The sequence below is a fragment of the Rhyacophila brunnea genome, unplaced genomic scaffold (genome assembly GCF_057557595.1).
Source record: "Rhyacophila brunnea isolate RB1 unplaced genomic scaffold, BYU_Rbru_1.0 scaffold_2, whole genome shotgun sequence".
NCBI lineage: Eukaryota > Metazoa > Arthropoda > Insecta > Trichoptera > Rhyacophilidae > Rhyacophila > Rhyacophila brunnea.
Genome location: NW_028232859.1, coordinates 46992003 through 47014468, shown reverse-complemented (window position 1 = coordinate 47014468; position 22466 = coordinate 46992003). Strand labels below are relative to the sequence as shown.

The 22466-nt window shown below is 32.9% G+C and overlaps 1 protein-coding gene across 1 annotated transcript in view; it reads left to right on the top strand.

The window, feature by feature from the left end:
- Window positions 1-22466, top strand: part of cd (peroxidasin homolog cardinal) — an 83621-nt gene that overhangs the window by 36121 nt on the left and 25034 nt on the right. The window contains exon 11 of the mRNA XM_085947138.1: window positions 1263-1430. Within this exon, the coding sequence (XP_085803264.1) occupies window positions 1263-1430 (168 nt within the window). The remainder of the gene's footprint in view (window positions 1-1262; window positions 1431-22466) is intronic.

The following is a 22466-nucleotide window of genomic DNA, read 5'->3' as shown; positions in this document are numbered from 1 at the left end:
ATAATGTAGATATAAACCAAATATTATGGTTTTTTTAGAAACTCTATTTCTCCTAACAAAGCGAAGACTTCAAACCCTAATATATCCAAAATATGTATTTTGCAGATGCCTTGGTTTTACACTCACGGTGCGAATATTCATAAAATTATTTATAGATAAGTACTGATTGCTTAGGTATATCTTTATCTCTAAAACTATGGCAATTATTTACTTATTTTATATTATACAAATTAATGTGTTCGAAATCAACAAATATTTGGGAACCCCTGGCTATATTGCCATAGAAAAATGAGGTGTGCTCAAAATTGTGAAGAAAAATTCGGGGTCATAAATAAATTGTCAGCCATTCATTGCTCCTAATAATACTGACCTAATTAATTTGAAAATCGCCTTTTTCTATCTCTAGGTATTCTTTATTTAGGTGATGATACTATTGGAAACGGCCTAATTTATTCATAATATTACTATGTACCTAAGTATTCTAGAATTTATTAATGACTCTAAAATTAAATGTGGACTTTAGGGTTTTTTACGATAAAATTATGTAAGCTACCTGCTCAACTTACAGACCTACAAACTTATCTGAAGAATGGGATAGGGGAGCCTATGGCCCCCATAAGGAGGGGCTGACAGGGCTCTAGCCTGGGGGCCCGGGCTCAAGAGGGGCCCGGCGAGGCCAGTCGACCAGATAAGTGAGATAAACACACAAACCAATTTTGCTTTATTAGTAAAAAATAAGTCAAAATTATCTATCGACACTCGACAACTCCTTAATTCGAATGGATGTATTAAAATATACAACAAAAAACACTAAATATACACATTAATTTTACCGCGTACACCATTTGGAAAACACTACTGTGAGCATAACACTGCTTTTATCCGTAGAGATAAGTAGAGGGGCCCGCTAAAGATCCTAGCATGGGGGCCCGGTTCAGGATGTGGGGGCCATGGCCGGGAGCCACTGTCAAAAACTACACAATCAAGACTCGTAACTGGACAACATCTGACATTCGAATGATATTTTCAAAATAGTGTCCTATGGTAGTTCGTAGTTCCATTTTTGGCCATTCTTTAGATGAGTTTGTAGGTCTGTAATACGCACATGCTTTGGATTCAAACAATCAATGAAAAAACGGTGTGGGCTTAGCATTCGTAATAATCATTAATAATTAATTTTTCGTAATAAATCTCATTAATTAAAAGGTATTCCAACGCGGTGAGAATACATTATTATTTTTATCTTATATGTTCCTCTCTAGACGCTGATGAAAGTGGTGAACGGACAATACCAAACACCCGAATACGTACATCTTCATAAGATGCTCTTCAATCCTTACTCACTTTACGCCAAACACGGAGTCGACGATGCCATCAGAGGAGCCATGCAAACTGATATGCAGAGGGTGGACGCTTTCTTCACTCCTGAGGTATGTATTAATTATTTTTATGTAGCATGAAGTAATGACTTGATGATAAATACTTGGTAAAAGTTCACTCAATATCTTGGGGAAATAACGAAGCTGGCACCATAGTCACATTGAAAAAACGAACAAATACATAAGAATACAGGTGTGAAAAGAATATTTTAAGACCTTAAAATCCTCAATCTTCAGCATAAGACTCGCCATCCAGTGGTACCTTGGTACAGTCATATATACCTACCAGGATACGCAGTCACAGACGAAAGCTCAATATTAAAGTGACCACTTTTTGCAAAATAGGTCAAAAGCATGAACGAAAATCTGCAATTATCATTTTTATTGCAACGTACGTAGAATTCATTTTTGACCTACAAACATGCTATAACAATATGCGGACAACTGTAGGGCCATAGGACAATAACGCTGTAAATATATGAATGCAGATTTGAAATAATGACCCTCATTACAATGTAGATCAAATTCATTTTAACTCATCGTCCACAGCCACGATGGCTGAACGGTTGCTGCGTCGGCTTATAATGTCGTGGGTCCCGGGTTACAATTTCAGGTCTGGCAAATTCACATGTTGTTTTTCAATGTGTGTTTGGACCAGATTATGAACCTAATAGGTTGAGCAAGTGGCTAAAATTCATTTATCGTAAAAACAAAAAATCTTTTAATACAAACTCCTATCTGTGGAAGCCCATACATCTTAGGATCGGACATGGTAAAAAGGTGTATTTATAGTATGAAATTCGTTCGATCAAACACAAAAAAATGTCTATGAACACTACGTTTCTTTACGACCTATTTTTACGTTCTATACCTACCTATTAGGAAGTCAATAATTCGAAAGATGGGATTATGGATAAAAATGGAATGGATGGTTGTGGTGAAAAAAATATTTTATGTGTAAGTAGGTATATAAATAAATTGAAATGAACTAGTTGGCTCCTGTTCAAATATCGTGTCAGGACCCCCTCAGTGTTTCTACAAAAATGCGTCCAAATTCGAGCGATTTATTTTGAAACTTAAAATCCTTTTCAGATTTCCGTGCGATTTATTATGTGCATACAAAATTCATTTACTTAACAACTATCAGACTGAGATTTGGGCCCCTTATCCGGTTGGGCCCCAATCCTTTCACATAGTATTTCGATAAGGTAACTACACCACTATACAATAAAGGAAAACAATGCATTTCTCTCTCTTATCTTGTTTATAATTTGATTGTTCCAAATTTAAATCCGAGTATATAAATGATAAGGATGTTTTTTGCCAGCTTCATATAATTTCGTATATTATACTAGCTGAAGTACCCGGCTTCGCACAGGGTCGCTTCGTGGTTATATTTATCTTAGATATTTGAAAAATAATAAGAGGAAATTATTTTTTTAATATTAAAATATCTGTGTAATACAATATGGCAATATGAAAATAATTCTAATAGGAGTAAAGGTCAAACATAGGAACACTAAATTAAAATCGAATCCAAAATATGAAAACGTTATTAATGTTATTAATATGTAGTAAAAAAAAATCAAAATTGGATGGAACAAACAAACAACAAACTTTGTATGTTATATAATAATAATTTAGAAACCTTCGCAGGTGTGCGCACACAATTGACAAAAGTTTCATCGCAATCGGATGAATGGTATAGGAACGCATACGAATAATAGTAGAAGAAGATGATTTTCTAATTCTGAAATCTTCGTGGGCATGCGCATGACAACTCACCAAAGTTTCATTGCAATCGGATTAATGGTATAGGAACGCATACGAATAGAAGAAGAAGAAGATAGTTGTACTAATTCAAAAACCTTTGCGGGCGTGCGCACAACAACTGGTCAAAATTTCATCGCAATCGGATGAATGGCATAAGAACGCATTCGAATAGAAGAATAAGATGATGGTTGTACTAATTCAGAAACCTTCGCAGGCGTGCGCACAACAACTCACCAAAGTTTCATTGCAATCGGATGAATGGTATAGGAACGCATACGAATAGAAGAAGAAGAAGATGGTTGTACTAATTCAGAACTCTTTGCGGGCGTGCTCACAACAACTGGTCAAAATTTCATCGCAATCGGATGAATGGTATAAGAACGCATACAAATAGAAGAAGATAGAATAGAAGAAAAAGAAAATAGTTGTAACAATTCAGAAACCTTTGCGGCGTGAGCACAACACTTGATCAAAATTTCATTGCAATCGGATGAATGGTATAGGAACGCATACGAATAGAAGATAGAATAGAAGAAGAAGATGGTTGTACTAATTCAGAAACCTTCGCGGGTGTTGGCACAATTACTGATGAAAATTTTATTGCAATCGGATGAATAGAATAGAAACGAATACGAATAGAAGAATATAGAATAGAAGAAGAAGAAGATAGTTGTACTAATTCAAAAACCATTGCGGGTGTTACCACAACAACTGACGAAGGTTTCATCGCAATCGGATGAATGGTATAGGGACCATACGAATAAAAGAAGATAAAATGAAGAAGAAGAAGAAGAAGAAGAAGATGGTTGTGCTAATTCAGAAACCTTCGCGGGTGTTGGCACAATTACTGACGAAAATTTTATTGCAATCGGATGAATGGAATAGTAACGCATACGAATAGAAGAATATAGAATAGAAGAAGAAGAAGAAGATGGTTGTATTAATTCAAAAACCATTGCGGGTGTTACCACAACAACTGACGAAGGTTTCATTGCAATCGGATGAATGGTATAGGGACCATACGAATAAAAGAAGATAGAATGAAGAAGAAGAAAAGGATGAAGATTTTTCTAATTTAGAAACCTTCATGGGTGTGCATACAACCACTTACTAAAATTTCATTGCAATCGGATGAATGGTATAGGAACCATACGAATAAAAAAAAATATAATGAAGAAGAAGAAGAAGGTGATGATTTTTCTAATTCAGAAACCTTCATGGGTATGCATACAACCACTTACCAAAATTTCATTGCAATCAGATGAATGGTATAGGAACCATACGAATAAAAGAAAATATAATGAAGAAGAAGAAGAAGATGATGATTTTTCTAATTCAGAAACCTTCATGGGTGTGCATACAACCACTTACCAAAATTTCATTGCAATCGGATGAATGGTATAGGAACGCATAAGGGACAGACACACAGACAGACAGACATTCATTTTTATATATTAGTATAGCCTATACTCTTCCCGCAAGTGCAAGCAATAAGTTCACAAAGTTTTATCGCAATCGGATGAACGGTATGGCTGCGCATTAAATACGAACAAACAAACACACAAATATTAATTTTTATATATTAGATTATCTTCCTACTTTATAGAAGTATAGATGTATTGTAACAATTACAGTCATGCACATTATGTACGTATACTATCCCATACAAAAATACATTATGACGTATTATATTATAATATGTACCTACATATTTATTAGTGATTCCCAACCGGTGATCCGCGAGCTGTGTCGAGTTCCGTGAGAATTAGCAAAAACTTGCTCATTTCAATCGTTTGAAAGCTGAGCTTGATTACTAAATATATGTTGCGTTGTAGTATTTATTGAATAGTTCCCCAAGGCACCAAGGGATAGTTTTAAAAGGGAAAGTGTTGTAGTAACAATAAACGAAAGAATAAAAATTTAGGAATAAAGTTCACAGTAATAAATGAGTATCACCGTTTACTATCCACTATTCATTTTGTTTCTGCCAAACCGTATACAATTTGCACGCTAATATTACAATTACATCAAAGTACCTACTGATGTTTTTGATCTACTATTAAATTTATTTTGCATTATTGACTGGTCCATTAGTTTTCGACAATATATAAACGGCTCACGTGGTGCAGTGCGTAAGGCGCTGGCCTTCCAACCGAGAGTTCCGGGTTCGATTCACAATGAGGTCAAAATATATTTACATAATCTAATATGTAAAGTCCTCAAGCCTGGGAGTTTTGCCATTGTAATTGGGCTTCACGGCCTGTTGTAGTATTTAACAAAGAAACAAACTAAATTAAATTAACTTGTTTAGATAAGTACCTAGTGTATATAACTATTTTTAATTAAATATATTTTTAGTTTCCGTGGAAATCGCAAAGTTGTCTCCTGCGGCGCTCACAAACTGTCATTGTTTATGCGCATATCACATTTTTAGCAACTTGTAAAATGTTAAGTTTACTTGTGGGATTGACACGTATTTTTGTCGTTTACCCTTAAGAGCACGTTTAATAATATGTCAAACAGAGAGTTGCTAGCGCCTCTACCGCATGTATACTTCAATTGCATACTGTACCTACTTCAGTGAAACGGCAAATAATTTTCAACAGTAGGTGCAACGAAATTTCTCACTCGTCGTCAATCGGAGACTGACAGTCGAGGTGTGCGCACGTAGATTTGTTTTATTATGACGTCGGATGAAAATATTCTCAAATAGTGTAAAGATGACTAAAAAACTTTACGTATGTACTTAAAAAAAGAAAACATATCAATGAACATACTATCATTATTAGTAATATAACAATAAACATAACATTAAATGGACGCATGTTGGATTTTTATGACAAATTATATTTCGTTCGGCACGCGTCATTTGCACAATTCGCACATCGCCTGGTCACGATCTTTTTAGACCATGCCTCAACTGAAGTATAGCCTTAATAATATGTGTCAACTAGGTGGTGGACAGTCTGGCCTACATTAAGGTAACTATACAATTCAATTACGGAACGATTTATATTAATTGATCTAGCTGGTAATAAATTCGTATTAGGTACTTAACGTGTTCTTACCTGCTTAACTTTACAATTCATTACTCTCCCGTAATTGGTTTTATGAAGTTTACACCTTTTAGAAAAATAGGTGAAGTTTTTTTTAATCATTTAATGGATTTTTAATTTATTTAAGAATAGCTCAAAGTTGAACCTCAACAGAACGACGTAACCAAAAAAACACCTAAGTTATTTTAAAACCGGAATCGGGATCTTTAGAAAAATCGGAGTAAAATATTAACTGGTACAGCAGCATCACTGTATTCCGACTGATTAATAATATTTAATGACATTTTATTGTATTTATTTTAATTAATTTGATTTACTCCCAGCGTTTGCAATTATTAAAAATTTATATCTCTAGTCTAGTGAGTCATAAAATCCCGTTTATCATCGACTCATTTAATTAATTTAGTCTATAATTCAAGACATGGTGAACTGCTATAATAATTTATTTTTCTCTGCTAAGTAAGACGTAGGCGACATCGTGCAGAATAATTTTATAAAAATAATCAGGGCCGGATTATCAACGAATTTTTTTAGGAACGTATGTAATTATTTTTTTGTTACGAGATCAATTAACAAGTCCACGCCCAATTAATTGAATTCCTTCGTATTTTGACGGATTACATATTCTCGTAACATTTGCACGACTATTGAGGCAATTACACACTAATCAATTTTTCAAGGCAAACTTTTTTCTAACGCTTCTCTTAAAATTTATTTTACTTTAAAAACATAAATTTATATTCATATCCTGTATACATATGATTATATCATTATTGCTAATCATTGACATTATTTTACAAAAGTGTTATACTATTATCAGAATATTAGAAAATATGTAAAAAAAAAAAAAAATAAAGACGAGAATACAAAAATTGTAACGGTAGAGGCACTTTTTATGTAGAACTGCACCACCGTCGGCCAATTACATAACACTTCTATTAACACAGATCTAGACGGTTACAAATGTAAGTTCTAGGTAAACAGTTCACCGCAGGACACTTATTCGTCCGCCGCAGTACGTGAAACATGAGTTCGTATAACATTTTATCAAATGACGAGTTCTTCGTTGAACATTACACCATGGAATACATTTATATGTATCTTACAAAATGCGGCAATAGTTCGTAAATAGTACTATTCCAATTAGATTAACCCTAACCTAACCTAACCTAACCTAGTAAAGACATCTCCACATGTTGTAGCATACATAAAAATATACTCCATGGTGAAATGTTCAACGAAGAACTCGTCATTTGATTAAATATTACACGAACTCATGTTTCACGTACTGCGGCGCACGAATAAGTGTCCTGCGGTGAACTATTTACGTACAAATTTCTAGACTTGGTAGGTACTTATACAGAAAACGACAATTTTTTAAACCTTTCGCTACAAAATGCTCTGATTTCTTTAGATTTGTTGAAATATCAAGTGTACACTATATTGTGTCGTCTAAGTATAATATAATTCTCTCTTGTTCAAAAAAATATATGGTAGCTCGGTGTCCTACGGGTTTAAAGTCGATGTAGATACGTAATCGTTTTTTTTATAATATTTGCCCCCCACAACCCTTGGTAGGTCTAAGAATTCTCCAAAAACTTTGTCCATTCCTAAAGATTGAATGCAACCATTGTAGCGCAGTTCAGCCTTCCTAGCTTCAACCGTCTAGCTAGGTCTTCTTTTACTCTCGATATGTTTGTGTTGTCCTTGCTGAGAAATCCTCCGGTATCCTATATCTGACTCAGCGCAGTATCTGTATTTTCATATGCCGCGTGATCTTTTCGCCCCCCTACAGCTCCTCATACCACGATCTCCAAACGCCATTTGCTTTAACAACCTCAAAGTTTCTTAACGACTATTTTTTCAAATAATATTATATCAATTTTTTACCTTGTTTACTGAGTGACAAGAATTCTGATCCATACGTACTTTATACTAAGTAGACGGGAATTTTCAGAAAGTTGTTTTGGTTTTTGGACCCTTATTTTATATATGTGTTTTTGTTATATTAGTCATGGCCCCCACATCCTAAAACGGGCCCCCCTACCTATCGCTAATCTTAATGACATGTGTGACGCACAACAGAAACGTTATCAAAATTGTATTAGAGGTAAAAAAAGAGCCTTCGGTTTATTTTTAGGGATTTTTGTAGTTTTAATACATCTACTTGAATTATGTAGTTGTCAAAAATCAACACAAAACAATCAAAATGCATCTAACGACCTCATTTTTTAAATGTAAAATTCTCTTTCGTGAAATAGCGCCGCAGGTTCGAATCCTGGGTCTGGCAAATACACATATTGTTTTTCAATTTGTGTTTGGAGTCAGAGTATGGACCTAATAGGTTGAGCAAGTGGCCAACAACATTTTTTTCGTAAAAACAAAATCTGTTACAACGCTCGAAATGAAAACTTTTACGAACCGGAGCGCTTGATAATTTTTCGAAAATATCAACATAGTTATCTAATTTTATAGGTATTTTATAAAAATAGATGTGTTAGATTTTTTTGTTATATGGCCTATCTAGTTTAGACAGTCAAATTATTTTTCCCACGAGATAGAGCGATAATTTTGGTGATTTTATTTTCCGGTGCGCCTCTGACTAATTCGAGCCCTGCTGTTAAATAACCTTCACTTTGTGGAGGCCCATATAATGATCCTATTAGGATCTTCATGATCAAAAGAAAAAGAAAATTAAATTAAAATAATTATAAGATAAAAAGAACTTTTTATATGCAACGTTTTTAAATTATGTTGAAACATATAAACTTGACTTGACTAGCTTAAACGATCAAAAAAATTTGTACTTGACATGGCGTATTGATTTCCATAGTAACGCACGTATATATTAATAATTTAGTTGCTAGGACCCCAGACCCCTAGCAACCGATAATGGTGTCGAAATAACTTTTCATACAAAACAGAATTAACTGAAAATGAATTCAATTCTACTTAAAGTGGCTAAAAGTATTAAAAAAATGCATTGGCATCGTGTTCTGGTATATTCTAAAAGTTTCAAATATCTAGCTAGTTGGGAAGTTAGTTAAAAATCGATTGCAAGATTTGTACCGGACAAAGAACCACCGGACAAATAAGAATACGAGCTAAGAAAAACGTTGTAAAATAGTTATTATGTTTTATATAAACACGTAAGTATTGATAAATTTTCATAAAATTGTAGAAGATTACATGTTCCGTAATTCCGTCACTAGATAATTAAAAACTATTTTTCAATGTAAACAGTAAATCATCGTTCAACAACCAGTCTTTACCACTGCAAAAATTAGGTAAAATTAAAAATACATACTAGTACCATTTTTATTTTTCACGGATTGGCCATAATCAAAAATAAATTATATATAATATATATTATATATAATTATATATATAATACATATTATGTAATGAGTAACGACATTTTAATAATGATAATATTATTATAATAATGACATGGGAGCGCGATGAGTACATTATTTACAATATGTAGATACGTGGAATCAATCCGTAATGACGAATTATCATTGAATATATTTGCAAGTCGAATATCCTCAATTCGTCACTGTCATAATGACACGTAGGTAAAAAAAATCGGAACAATCTCACTTATGTTCAGCCGGTGTGCAATCAGCCCTATTTTGGACAGTTGAAAGTAGCGTCGAACTATTTTCGGATGACGTCTACCTAAGGTGGTCACAACCGATCACAATTTATATCTTGATGTAATTATTAATGAAATCATTCTAGTTTTTTTTAATTCAACATATTATTTATATTAAATGTATTAGGTACTAGCCAGAATATCAGTTTGAGAATTCTGCTACAAAATAAGCACTAGTTGCTATGTGAACTCAATACAAATGAAGGGTAATAATAATAATTCAAATAAATGTAAATAATATATTAATTGAAGCGCCTAGTTTCAAAAGCCCCTAAAACGATTTTAGGTAGTTCTGAGAAAAATGATAAAACGATTTTAGGTAGTTTTGAGAAAAATAAGAAAAAATCATATCTATTAAATCTGTGAACTTTATGTATTTATTTTTTAATTTGTTACATTCTAAAAAGTATTTTGGCTTTCCATTTTAGGGGTATTTGAAAAGCACACCCAACCATTTTAGCGGGTTTTGAAATTTACCCCAATTTTTGATCATACGTATTGACGGTTTTTGGTGTTTTTTAAAGTTCAATCTTCAAGGCCATCATAAAGGTAACAAAAATATCCATTTAAATACATATCTAACTTAAAATTTTTCAAAAACCGTTTTAGGGGCTGTTGAAACTAGACGCTTCAATGATATATACTCAATGACGTCTTTTGACAATATACACCCCCCTCCCTTCCCTCAAATAGTGACCCCTATCATTCTTAAATCTCAAATTGTATGTAAATGCATTAGGTAGGTACCTACTTAAAAAAATGTATTATTTATGCGTCGCTATCTAAACGATTAAATTCAATGAAAAACCTCTACTAATAATTTTAATAAGCACAATCTCCTAGTGCCGCAGGGGATAAATTTCTCGTCTTGGTGAATGAACTCTCAAAGTTTTATATTATAAGCATATGCTACCCATAAGCAATGCATAACCTGCATATCCCCATGGAACGTTACAGTAATTACGCACTAAAATATAAGTGAAAGCACCATGGCCCCCACAAGGGGGAGGCTGTCAGGGTATCTATTATTTATGCATGGGCCCGGGGCCCGGTGTGGCGAGTCGACCAGTTAGGTGAGATAAACACACACCACAAATTTGCTCTAATAGTAAAAGAGGCGCTTTGTCACGATTAGAATTTTATTTTATAATTATTTTCAGTGTGTTTCCTCAACAATAAAAATGACTATTTTTTCAACATGCCTAAGGGTCACGAGTTACTTGGCAATCACAAAGGGGGGTTGCGATTAGTGGTTCATAATATTATGATGCCGAGTGCCAACAATTCAAGTGGATTTATTTAAAAATACCTGCCAAAAATCGCTTAAAATACACGGAATAGATACCCTTTATTTTACACAGAACCCTGGAGTTCCGCGAAATACCATTTGGGGAACACTACTGTAGAACATTACACTGTCCTTATCTTTAGCGATAGGCTGGGGGACCAGCAAACATCGTGTCCCGGGGTCCCGCTTCAGGATGTGGGGCCATGAAACCCACACTTAAACGATGTAGAGATGTGAAAAATTCTTAACATATATTTAAGGCATACATATATGTATGCCTTTCCTGAAGGACTCCATCCGTTCAGGCTTCGATGGCGCTGTTGTAGATAGTGAAACGAGGAAACTTTGAGTGAAAGTATTTAGATAACGTGGCTTTGTGTTGTCCCTGTGGTTACGGAGCTTCGATCAAATCGACTCATTTTTTGTATTATATGAAAATAAAGCACTTTTACACTTTCTATCAATAGTGTATAAGTCTACCTATGATAAGATTGAATTATAATTTGAAATTTTTAAATACCATAAAATATTATCATGTTATTTCATTCGATGAATTTTGTAAAATCTCCTCGAGTATATCTCTAGAAATATTTAAATAAAATAGTTACCAACCTAATAAATAAATAAGAAGAAAAAAACTACGATCTAACAAATTGTATACTTGCATCTATAAAAATGTTCCTGTATCCGCCTACAATGGTAAAAACCAAATTTTGTTATACTATATTTAAAAAAAAAAAAATATTGAATCTTCTACTATGGCATTATGAGTAGGTTTGTTTCGTATGCTATATCATGATATTCTATATGACAAAGTGATACACAATAGAAAACATCCGCTTTTTAGACAAAATGTTATTTTTGTATGTTGTCAGAATGATGCTAGTGAATTCAATTCAGATGGCTATTTGTATATCAGTATTCAGAATGATCTAATGGGTACATTAATATATGTTAATATTGTAAGCGGAGGATTTCCATATAATGCAATATAATTATTAATTACTTACTATTATTATACCATAATAATTCATCATGAAATATGAATTAAGTAGAATAATACTCCAGTAATCCAAAAAAATGCAATTTTGTGGGAAAGCTTTGAAAAAGTCTGGATGTATAAATTAGCACTTATTTTTATGAGAAAACATGTTCTATTTTCAACAACATTAATTTATTATATTTCTTTATTACATAATAAAATAGAGATACTATTATATTGTTTAGTTGTTTAGATAACTTCTGGAGTCGTAATTTAGTTACAGCAGTATTTTATTAGCGATTAAACGGTGCTAATAATAATAATATACTGTATTAAGAGCTTTTTCGCTGACTAGATTTGAATTTGAGATACGACGGTATTTTATTAAAAAATCGAATCCAACTATGTCCTTCTTCCTCTGGGCATTCATCTCTTGAATTGGTTTGTACATCTGGAGGCAGCTTTTCGTCGCCTTCTCCGATCCGACCCAACATCATGAGTTTTCTAGGTTGTCAACTTCTCTGCGGGTTATATATACATAACATTTAAAGCTTACTGTTATGATTTATCTAATTATATTTGGACCACTGCAACTTTTATGGTGCCATCTTTGGAAAGTCGACGTTCTATATCTGATCAATATTTTCTTTTTAAAATTATCAATGGTTTTGTTGACTCACCAAACCTACTCGAAAGGGTAGGTTTCCATTGTCCATCAAGATTTACGCGAAACCAAACTTTGTACCATATCAGTTGTAGCGGTTCTAATTATACACAAAACTCTTTTATTCGGCGCTCTTGTTTAAATTATAATATGTATTTCTCCACCGTTGATCCTTTTAATAATTCACCTGTTTCATTTAAACGCGCTATCTCCAAAATTTTGTATAAATATATATGTATATATGTTACTTTTCATTGTATATAATTTAATTATTCATTATTCTTCCCGATTTTTATCATGTAATTTCTTTATATTTTTGTTATTCTTACTCTCTTTCTTGTTAGGCTTAACTATATTATAATGTATACATGAAAACTTTGCTGGTTCCAATAACTTTTCATTATTATATTTTAAATTTTTGTAATCAATATATTGTAACTGTTTGTTTCCTTAATAAATAAAATTTAAAAAAAAAAGAAAAAACTAAAACTACAATTTCAGACAGTTTACGACAGTATTTTACTGGGGTTGCGATATATTATGTACGTACAGGAGATATGGGATAAGTTAATTCAATTCTGCTGAATTAATAAATTTCACATACGATGTTAAAATAAAACGATGATAAAACTGAATCTTCTTTTGGCTCTCCTGGAAAATAGTAAACTTAGATGTAGGTATCCCCCTTATCCTTTTAACACACGGCATTTAAAAAAATCAATATATCAATAAATGGCATTTTGCTTGACACACGAATAACCCCGTAGTTTTCCGCTTCTGCCTTCGTATTAATATGTCCACTATTTTTATCAAATTAATAAGTTTATTAATAAGCAAACGCATACCGAACGTCTGGTGATGCATTTGATAGAAGTTGCTTTATCACCCCATTGCTACACGTTTCATTTCTTATTGTATGCAAAATCTCGGAAATTTCATAAACAAGAGCTGCGTTCCGGTTCATTTTGAGCCCTGCAGTAAACATTATTAATTCTAAAGCCAAAGCTTAGTGTCATCCTAATAATTCCTAATAAAAACATAAATATAACATTTTAAGGTGTTTCAAATTCAGCCAAAAATTGCCTATCTTTGTAATGTCAATCAAGGTATGACATTATTAACATGAAAATTATAGATGGTACCAATAGTAATAGCAATCAAAGTGTTCATTTATTCAAGAAGAAAATTATATATCATTTTGAAAAGCCTTCGAAACTGTATGTATGTCAGAATCTTTCCATCCTCCCCATTTCTCGTTCTTCCTCTCGCCCGCTTTATCTTACCACCAAGTTGATTAAGAATAATTAATTATTGCTATCTTTCTAAACGAATGTCACTTGGTACTTCATGTTTTTTTCTTTTTCTCACTGCTTATCCATGAGTCCACGATTTCAAAATGGTCTTCGCGTGCTGAATCTAGGGCCTGGCTGACATTAAATTTTAAGATTTACAATTTACAGTGTGTGTTCAACAGAATATGACTAGCTTAAAACATAACAACATGGAGCATCCGCTTTGGTAATTATTTTCGGCCAATAAACGTAGGCATTATTCGAAATTTAAATAATTTATTTTGCATCCGAAAACGGTAATCTCTATTATTCAAATGATCACATAAAATACGCCGATAACAAAACAATACACAATCCAAATGACAACGCAAAAAAAACAAGGTAGGTAGATACTCTAACACAGAAGTGATTCATGCCATAGACAAAAATCAGGCACTCTCAACTTTACAAACAACAATACAATATAAAACACTCAACTAATATAATTTTATTATTTCCATCACAGTATCTCAACCATTTTTTTTATTTTACAACGTTTTTCTTAGTTCGTATTCTTATTTGTCCGGTGGTTCTTTGTCCAGTACAAATCTTCCAACCGATTTTTAGAATATATCAGAACACGATGCCAATGCATTTTTTAAATACTTTTAGCCATCTTTAAGTAGAATTGAATTCATTCTCAGTTAATTCTGTTTTGTATGAAAAGTTATTTCGACACCATTATTGGTTGCTAAGCGGATGGTCCTAGCAACTAAATTATTTATATATACGTGCGTTACTATGGAAATCAAAATGACATTTCAGTATTATTTCTATCAAGTATGAGTTTTTTTGATCGTTTAAGCTAGCAAGTCAAGTTTATAATATGATTCAACAGAAAATTTAAAAACGTTGTATGTAAAAAGTTCTTTTTATCTTGTAATTATTACATATATAATGTAATTCAGCTTCTCGTATAATTTGTATTTTTTTCTTTGCTAATTATTTCAGTTCAGATTTTTTAAATTATACGTTTGTGATAGTAAATACCTAGTATAGGGTTTCGAACCGTAATTTTTTTTCGTTCCGGTTAAAGTAGAAAAATATAATTATATCGGTTCGGTTCCGGTTTTCGTTCCGAAAAAATAATGGTTTTTCGGTTTTCGATTCAGCTCCGAGTGGATGGTAGTTAGTGACCCAAGAGTCTAGGTCTAAGGGCCAAGACCCAAGACGTAAGTCGTGTTGAGCATGCGACAACTGAAGTAGGGAGTAAGATCAATCATGTTAACGCGCGTGTTTGGACATGTACCAAACCCCCAGTTCGGTTCCAATTTTCGGTTCAGTTTCGGTTCGATTACATTTGAATCTAATACAATTTCAGTTTGGATAACTAACGATGACAATATTATCTTGAATACAATAAGTAATATAAGTACTTATTGGCATTTTCCCCTACGAATGACTCCTATCGTCTGACCAGCGAAATATTTTTTGACCATATCCAATCCTAAAAGGATCATATGTGACTCCACAGAGTGGAGGTTTGCGTGAGATATGGATGATAGCACTTGGTCAAGCTATTAGTTCCATTCTCTGACTCCAAACACGCATTAAATAATAATATGTGTATTTGCCAGATCCATGCTTCGAACCTGGGACCCACGGCATTTTAAGCCGACGCGTCAGCCACTCGGTTATCATGGGCATCGTGGGCATTATATAATTTAGTTGAGTTATACTATTCCGATTTTCAATATTATAGTATTTCCGATGAAAATACTCTTTATAAGAATCCCATTTTATAACTCCTAAATTAGGTAATAGCTCGATGCATTTTTTGTAGTAGTAAAATAAAACATGTTTTTTTTTTAAATTGAATGGCAACAAGCAAGCCAAAGGATAAGATGCAATTGAAATTGAGTAGAACTTTTCTTGGGGACAATATTTAAAACAGGTAATTAAAAATACAGTACGATTTCGAGCACATAACAGATGTTGCAGAATGTTCCGGGCATGAAAGTGCATAAAATAAATAAGCAAACACGTCATAGATTTTTTTAATGATTTTTTTAATCGTGCAACGATGTAGTTGAATAACCAAATGGCAACATTTGCATAAAGATACGCGCAAGGCAACGATCACGCTGCTGACCCTCGGAGCTCATGAATGCAATGAAATGAAGGTACTCACTTACACAAAGAGATTTTTTCCACTTCAAAAAAGGTGAAGGATAATATCTGAGAGCGAAAATCGATTCAAAGTCAACCTCGCCCGCGCATGCCTCCAAATTAATTTAATATGTGAAAAATAACCTAGAATGACATTTATTTGTAACTGGCAAACATAGCAGCATTTTTCTATACTTAATCTAAGATAGCAGCATAATAAGTTTATTTCATTCCGAGTTTAATCATTTGTTTATACTTACTAACATAAGTATATAAATATTTAAATCAATTTCACTTCTTATAACTGAGTCCTTCTGGTAAATACTTGGGCAGAAGAAGGACAGATTCTTCTGGCATTGTGGCCACGGCTCATGGCCCCCACAAAGGAGGAGCTGACAGGGCTCTAGCCTGGGAGCCCGGGCTTAGATGAGGTCCGGCGAGGCAAGCCGACCAGTTAAATGAGAAAAACACACACCGGTCACCACAAATTTGCTCTAATAGTAAAAAAAGTCGCCTGCGGCGCTAATTTCCTAAATGATTAATAACATTTAAAAATATTTGTTTGGGCGATGTAATTTGATGTGATACGATGATTGATATAATTAAATGATAATTCATGCGCAGAATTTTGTTTTATAATTATTTTGTGTGTTTCCTGACGAATATGGCGAAGGGTTCCATGTTACTTGGGTACCACAAAATGAGGTCGCGATCAGTGCTCCATAATATGCGGAGTGCCGACAACTCAATAAATCAACTGTATTTATTTAAAAATCGGTAAAAATAGACGGAATACCCTTAACCCTGGAGTTCCGTGGAAACCACTTGGGGAACACAGCTGTGAAAAATCACACTGCGCTTAACCTTAGCGATAGGTAGGGGGGCCCACCATAGATCCTGGCCTGGGGGCCTGCTGTAAGATGTGGGGGCCATGCCACGACTAAATCGTTTTGGAACGGTGTTGATGATACTATCACCTAAATATGAGTCGACTGCATTGCCACAATATTCTGACACAATTCTACTTCAGAAAGGCAAAATTCAAAAACCATCATTGTTCTGTACTTTTACCATTCCGCGACTGCGTCATAACAGAACGAAGAAAAAATAAAATACAAATTTATTTGATCACATATTATTGTAGTGAACTTTACAAATTACAAATTCAAGACGTCCACAACGTGACATGAAAAGTAAAGAAATGCTATTAAAAATAAAGAAATAGAAAGAATAATAAAGAAAAATAAAAGAGTGAAATACAAAAATGAATTTACGAAACAACGTCCACCCAAACTCATCATCGCGTAGATGGAATATATCATTATCCGAAGCGATTACTTGAACACAATTGCACACCCAATTAGTATTACCAATGTCAGGTTAATTCTGCACCTTGGGAGAACAAACAACTACCGATGTTCTCGGTTTTTAAGATAGTGGAGTTAGTAAGAAGTAATAGGTACCTACTAATGTTTAAAAAAAACTGCAGAAGTAATACTAATTTAGTTAATTTTTAGTTGGGTCAACAATCCGATGGTATCTTGGCCGCTTCACCGCCAGTTTTCTTAAATCGACGTTAGGTACGATAATTCCATAAAGAGGTTTCATTTGTATTTAATTAAAAATAAACAATACTTTTATACACATTGTGCATCACATAATTATATATTATTATCAATTATCATATATAATTATTATTATTACACTTCATTAATTATTTGTATTTATAATACAGTTATAATGTGTTTATTAATTACCGTCTATATTGTTGTTGAATTCCAATTACTAATATTAATAATTAATTATCATCTGATTCAATTTATGCGTTGTTTTGAAATAACGGGGGTGATTGGATGACATCAATAAAATGGCGTCTTTCAGGCTTCATAGCAGTATTTCAAAAGGTGTATGTGTTACGCCGAATGTGCGAAATTGAATATTATATGAAATGGGCAAAATTTTGCCTAAATCATGAAAAATGCAAGCCCGTTGCCTTATTCATGAATTAGACAAAATATCTGGAGAGTGCGTGAAATCGGCAGTAATTTTTCTGCCTACTTCATGTCTTGGACAAATTAGATAGTAGCGCTACGGTGGTATTTTTTGCAACTAAACTAAATGTATCAAATGCTCATGGATTGGTCAAAATGTACATTTATATTATCTATGGTCAAAATAGATGATCGCGCTCCGTGGTGTTTTTTGCAACTAAACAAATGTGTCAAATGTCATTGATTTGAATGACGTTCATATCCATTTACTATGCGCAAAAAAATTCTAGAACCATAATATGATAATGGAAGAATTTTATTGAAAAGTATTTTCGCGATTTGATTCATGCTTGGGTATCAATAATTGTGCAATGGTCGATTGAATGTGTGTGATAGTTTGTTGACACTTGATAGCTAACCTCAAAATGGACATTCAGTTGAATAATTTAATTCAAAATTTCAAAACCTAACCTAACCTAACCTAATAATAATAATATTATATTATGTCCAATTATAACTAATAAAACTATCCGTATTAAATTTACTTTTTCTTCTGTCATGTTGACAGTTCAAGAATTCCATACCGTGGCGAATTCATGTACTCAGCAGAAAAATTACCTAATTCATGAATAAGGCAACAGGCTTGACTATTACATGAATTAGCCAAAATTTTGCCCATTTCATGTAATAGTCAATTTCGCACATTCGGTGTAACATATGTACGTCTCGCCGTTCACCGTGATTTAAGATTTTTAAATTATATTAATGATTTTTTATCAATATCTTTGTATCTAGTCATTCTGATCATTAAAAAACAACATAAATTGAGATTATGACTATAAGACGTAAGTACCTACACAATGACATTCTACGTAATAGATTTTTGTATCGATTAGATAATTTTTATTGATAAATTTTACTCTTATCTGTGATTTAGTGCATTTCAACGAAATGTCTTAACATAAGATACTATACTATAGATATAAAAGACTATAATATATATGTTTGTATCTAATTTTATATACCTAACTGCCTGCAACGTACGAGAGAAAACAGTATATAAATTTGTAAGAGGGGGCGAAATAGGAAGAAAACGTTTTAAACGTAGTAAGGTTGAGAGATAACAAGTAAATGCATATTCTAAATTTGAAAAGTAAATTGACACAAATAAAGAAAATAGTTTATTTTTTAATCGGGTCATGAAAAAAAAGATAATTACTCTCATAATAGTTTGACAGATGCTTACAGCCACATCGCGCCATGTTGACAGGTGGCACTGCCATCGGTATTTTTTCTAGTTTTATTATAATAATTGTGTGTACCTATAGAAAAACGTTGGAAGTACCTAAATTGAATTGAGAATTTGGACAAATTTAAAAATAAATATTTTTTTCTATTTGTGTCGCTAGATTTCAAAATCAGCCAAGTCCATAATAGATGAATAGGAGAAAAACTGCATTTTGTTTTCCCAAATACACAGTCACAATATAGAATATTTAAAATTAATAAATTCCACATTTTGATAATGCATAAATGTTAGAAAGCAGTAGTTCTTCAGCAATTCACAAAAAAGTCAAAAATACCTAAAGGTGGACTTGGTTGATTTTGAAATGTAGCGACACATTTATCGTAATTATAAGTATGAAGTTAATGATGTTGCCATAAAAAATATCTGACAAAATTATGTAAGTGTGCAATATTTGTGTGGGTATACAGAATGCATGAGTTTAACAACATTCGTCACTGCACAGGCCAATTGCCGTAACCCTCACTTTTCACCAAAGTGATGGTAATTGGCTTATTGCATACTCTTACATGAACTGGCCAAGTATCACAAATTCTAAAAAAATATTAATTATCAAAATAATTCAAAACTATTTTTAAGCCATTTGTAACTTGACAAAAAATATTCCAGCCAAATGCTGTAACCCTCTATAAACGTAAGCCACAGAGAAAGGCGCTCAATTTGTAATAAAATAATAAATAAATAATATAAAAAATAATAAGTAAATCTAATGTTCAAAGTTTTTTTCACTTCTGAACAATTTGATATTATTTGAGGGTTACGCTACTTGGCTTGTACCTGGTCAGTGGTCAACGTGGTCAGTGACGATTTTTATATACAGAAAAGATAAATACAATAATCATGTAATATACTGCGTAAATTATGTAATAAATGAATGTTTATCCTGCTTAATTGGATTTGAACCAAAGTTTTATAGACGATGCGGATATTATTATACTTATCCAAGACCTATCGCCCAGCGTCTGCCAGACTTCCATAAATACCACACGCCCACTGATTAACGCCAAAGCGTGGAAAGAAATTAATAATATTATTGAAAATTGTTCTAATCTGATTATATTACTTATACTTGTTGGCAATGCTTATGTTTATTGCGAACTAAATGTAGAACACATTTTAAATTAATAACAATTACTTCACACTACTTACTTACCACCTCACTATGTAGGTAGTTTCAGAGCAGGTTACATGTAAATTGCACGTAAAACAATTCACCGTAGCACAGTTCGCCGTGAGCTTTCTTATCCGGGAAAAGATGACCGTATAATATAGGGTCTCAAATTTTATTAGATTCAATATGAACATTAATTCAATTTTCATAGCTGATTTTGGCAAAATCATGAATTCAAGAATGAAAACCTAATCTGACTTAACAAACAATCCAGTATATCGGCTATTTTCAAAATTTGTTTGCTGCTGGCTTCCTGTAAAGTGTAAACCGATAAGAACCGTGTTTTATTTAGACATGAATTTTATGTCAATACTATACGACCCAAAAAGGTTGGACGGTCTTTAATATACGGCCATATATTTCCAATACAACATTTCACGGTGAATTATTGTGATACGTCGAACTGCATACGTACTGTTACGTCCCCAAAAAGCGGAGTAGTTTAAGTAAAATAGATTATCACTTTCACTAGTTCTTTTAGGTTTTGTAATTACGAATTTAAATAGTCTTTATACGTGTAAACGTATTATTTGCTATTTTATTATTATACAGAGGACTATGGAAATAGGACTCTGTTAAAGTCTCTTTTGTTTTGTCAGGAATAGCAAAAATAGAGCGGAAAACTTCACAGGAGATATCAAATTGACAGAGAAGAACTTTTGATAGATGTTTCGATTTATTAAACGGAGAAGAATTACAGTAATACAGATATTACAACTGACAGAAAGCCAGCTTACAATACAAGTGGTACAATGGTTGACAGAGAACTAACAAATTCATTACGTGTGCAATGGTTCATATATGGAAAGAAATAATATTCTAGAAACTTCTAATTATCAACACAAATAACATTATATTATTGTTTGTGGTTTTCTGGAATTAATTAGAATAATTGAATCAATATTTAAATTAGCAATATTATCGATATCAAAGAGGATGCTGTTGTTATCAGAGGAAGTTGCGGTTTCTCTAATTAGAATCTGTTATCTACTTATTGATTTTATGCATAACAGTAGGTTTCCGGACATGCTCAGAGAATAGGGCAAGCACTTAGGTACCTCGGTCGGCTTATGAAATAGCTTAACATGATAATACAAGCGATATTCTTTTTCATTACCTACTTTCATTATTACAAACCAAACCTATATAAAGGGGAATGGGTTATCTTCTGGGTGCGGTTGTAGGACGATACGATTACTAAGTGTGGAGACATATGGGATTAAAGATATAGAATGTATTAATTTAAATATTTACGTCTGTATCATAATATGCACTACAGTTTGTAAACAGTAAACGAAACGTGCAGTTAATATTGGTTATTTTGGAGGATATTCGGTGTTTTTTTTTTTTTGTATCTCTTGCGTTTTATTGCATGACCACCAATTAACTCAGAAACCAAAACTGGCTTCAAAGTCTTGATCTATGGCGACTGGCTTTCGTATTTCAATCTTGTAAATCTCTGATTATTACTGACCAGTCTTATCTTAACGATAGTTTAAGCTTTTATTATGCATTCATTATTTTTACAATACTTGTAACTAATAAATAATAATAATAATATATGAGTTGAGTGAGTATTTATTTAACGTGAAAGTTTAAAATATTCAAATTTTAAAAAAAATCAGACATGTCCACCATGTCCTTGCTTTTTCGTACAAGGTGGTTGTTAGTAATTTTGAACAATCACAAACACCCAGGCTTTGAGAAAAACACATAAATGTTTTTGTCATGACTGGGAATCGAACCCAGAACGCTCGG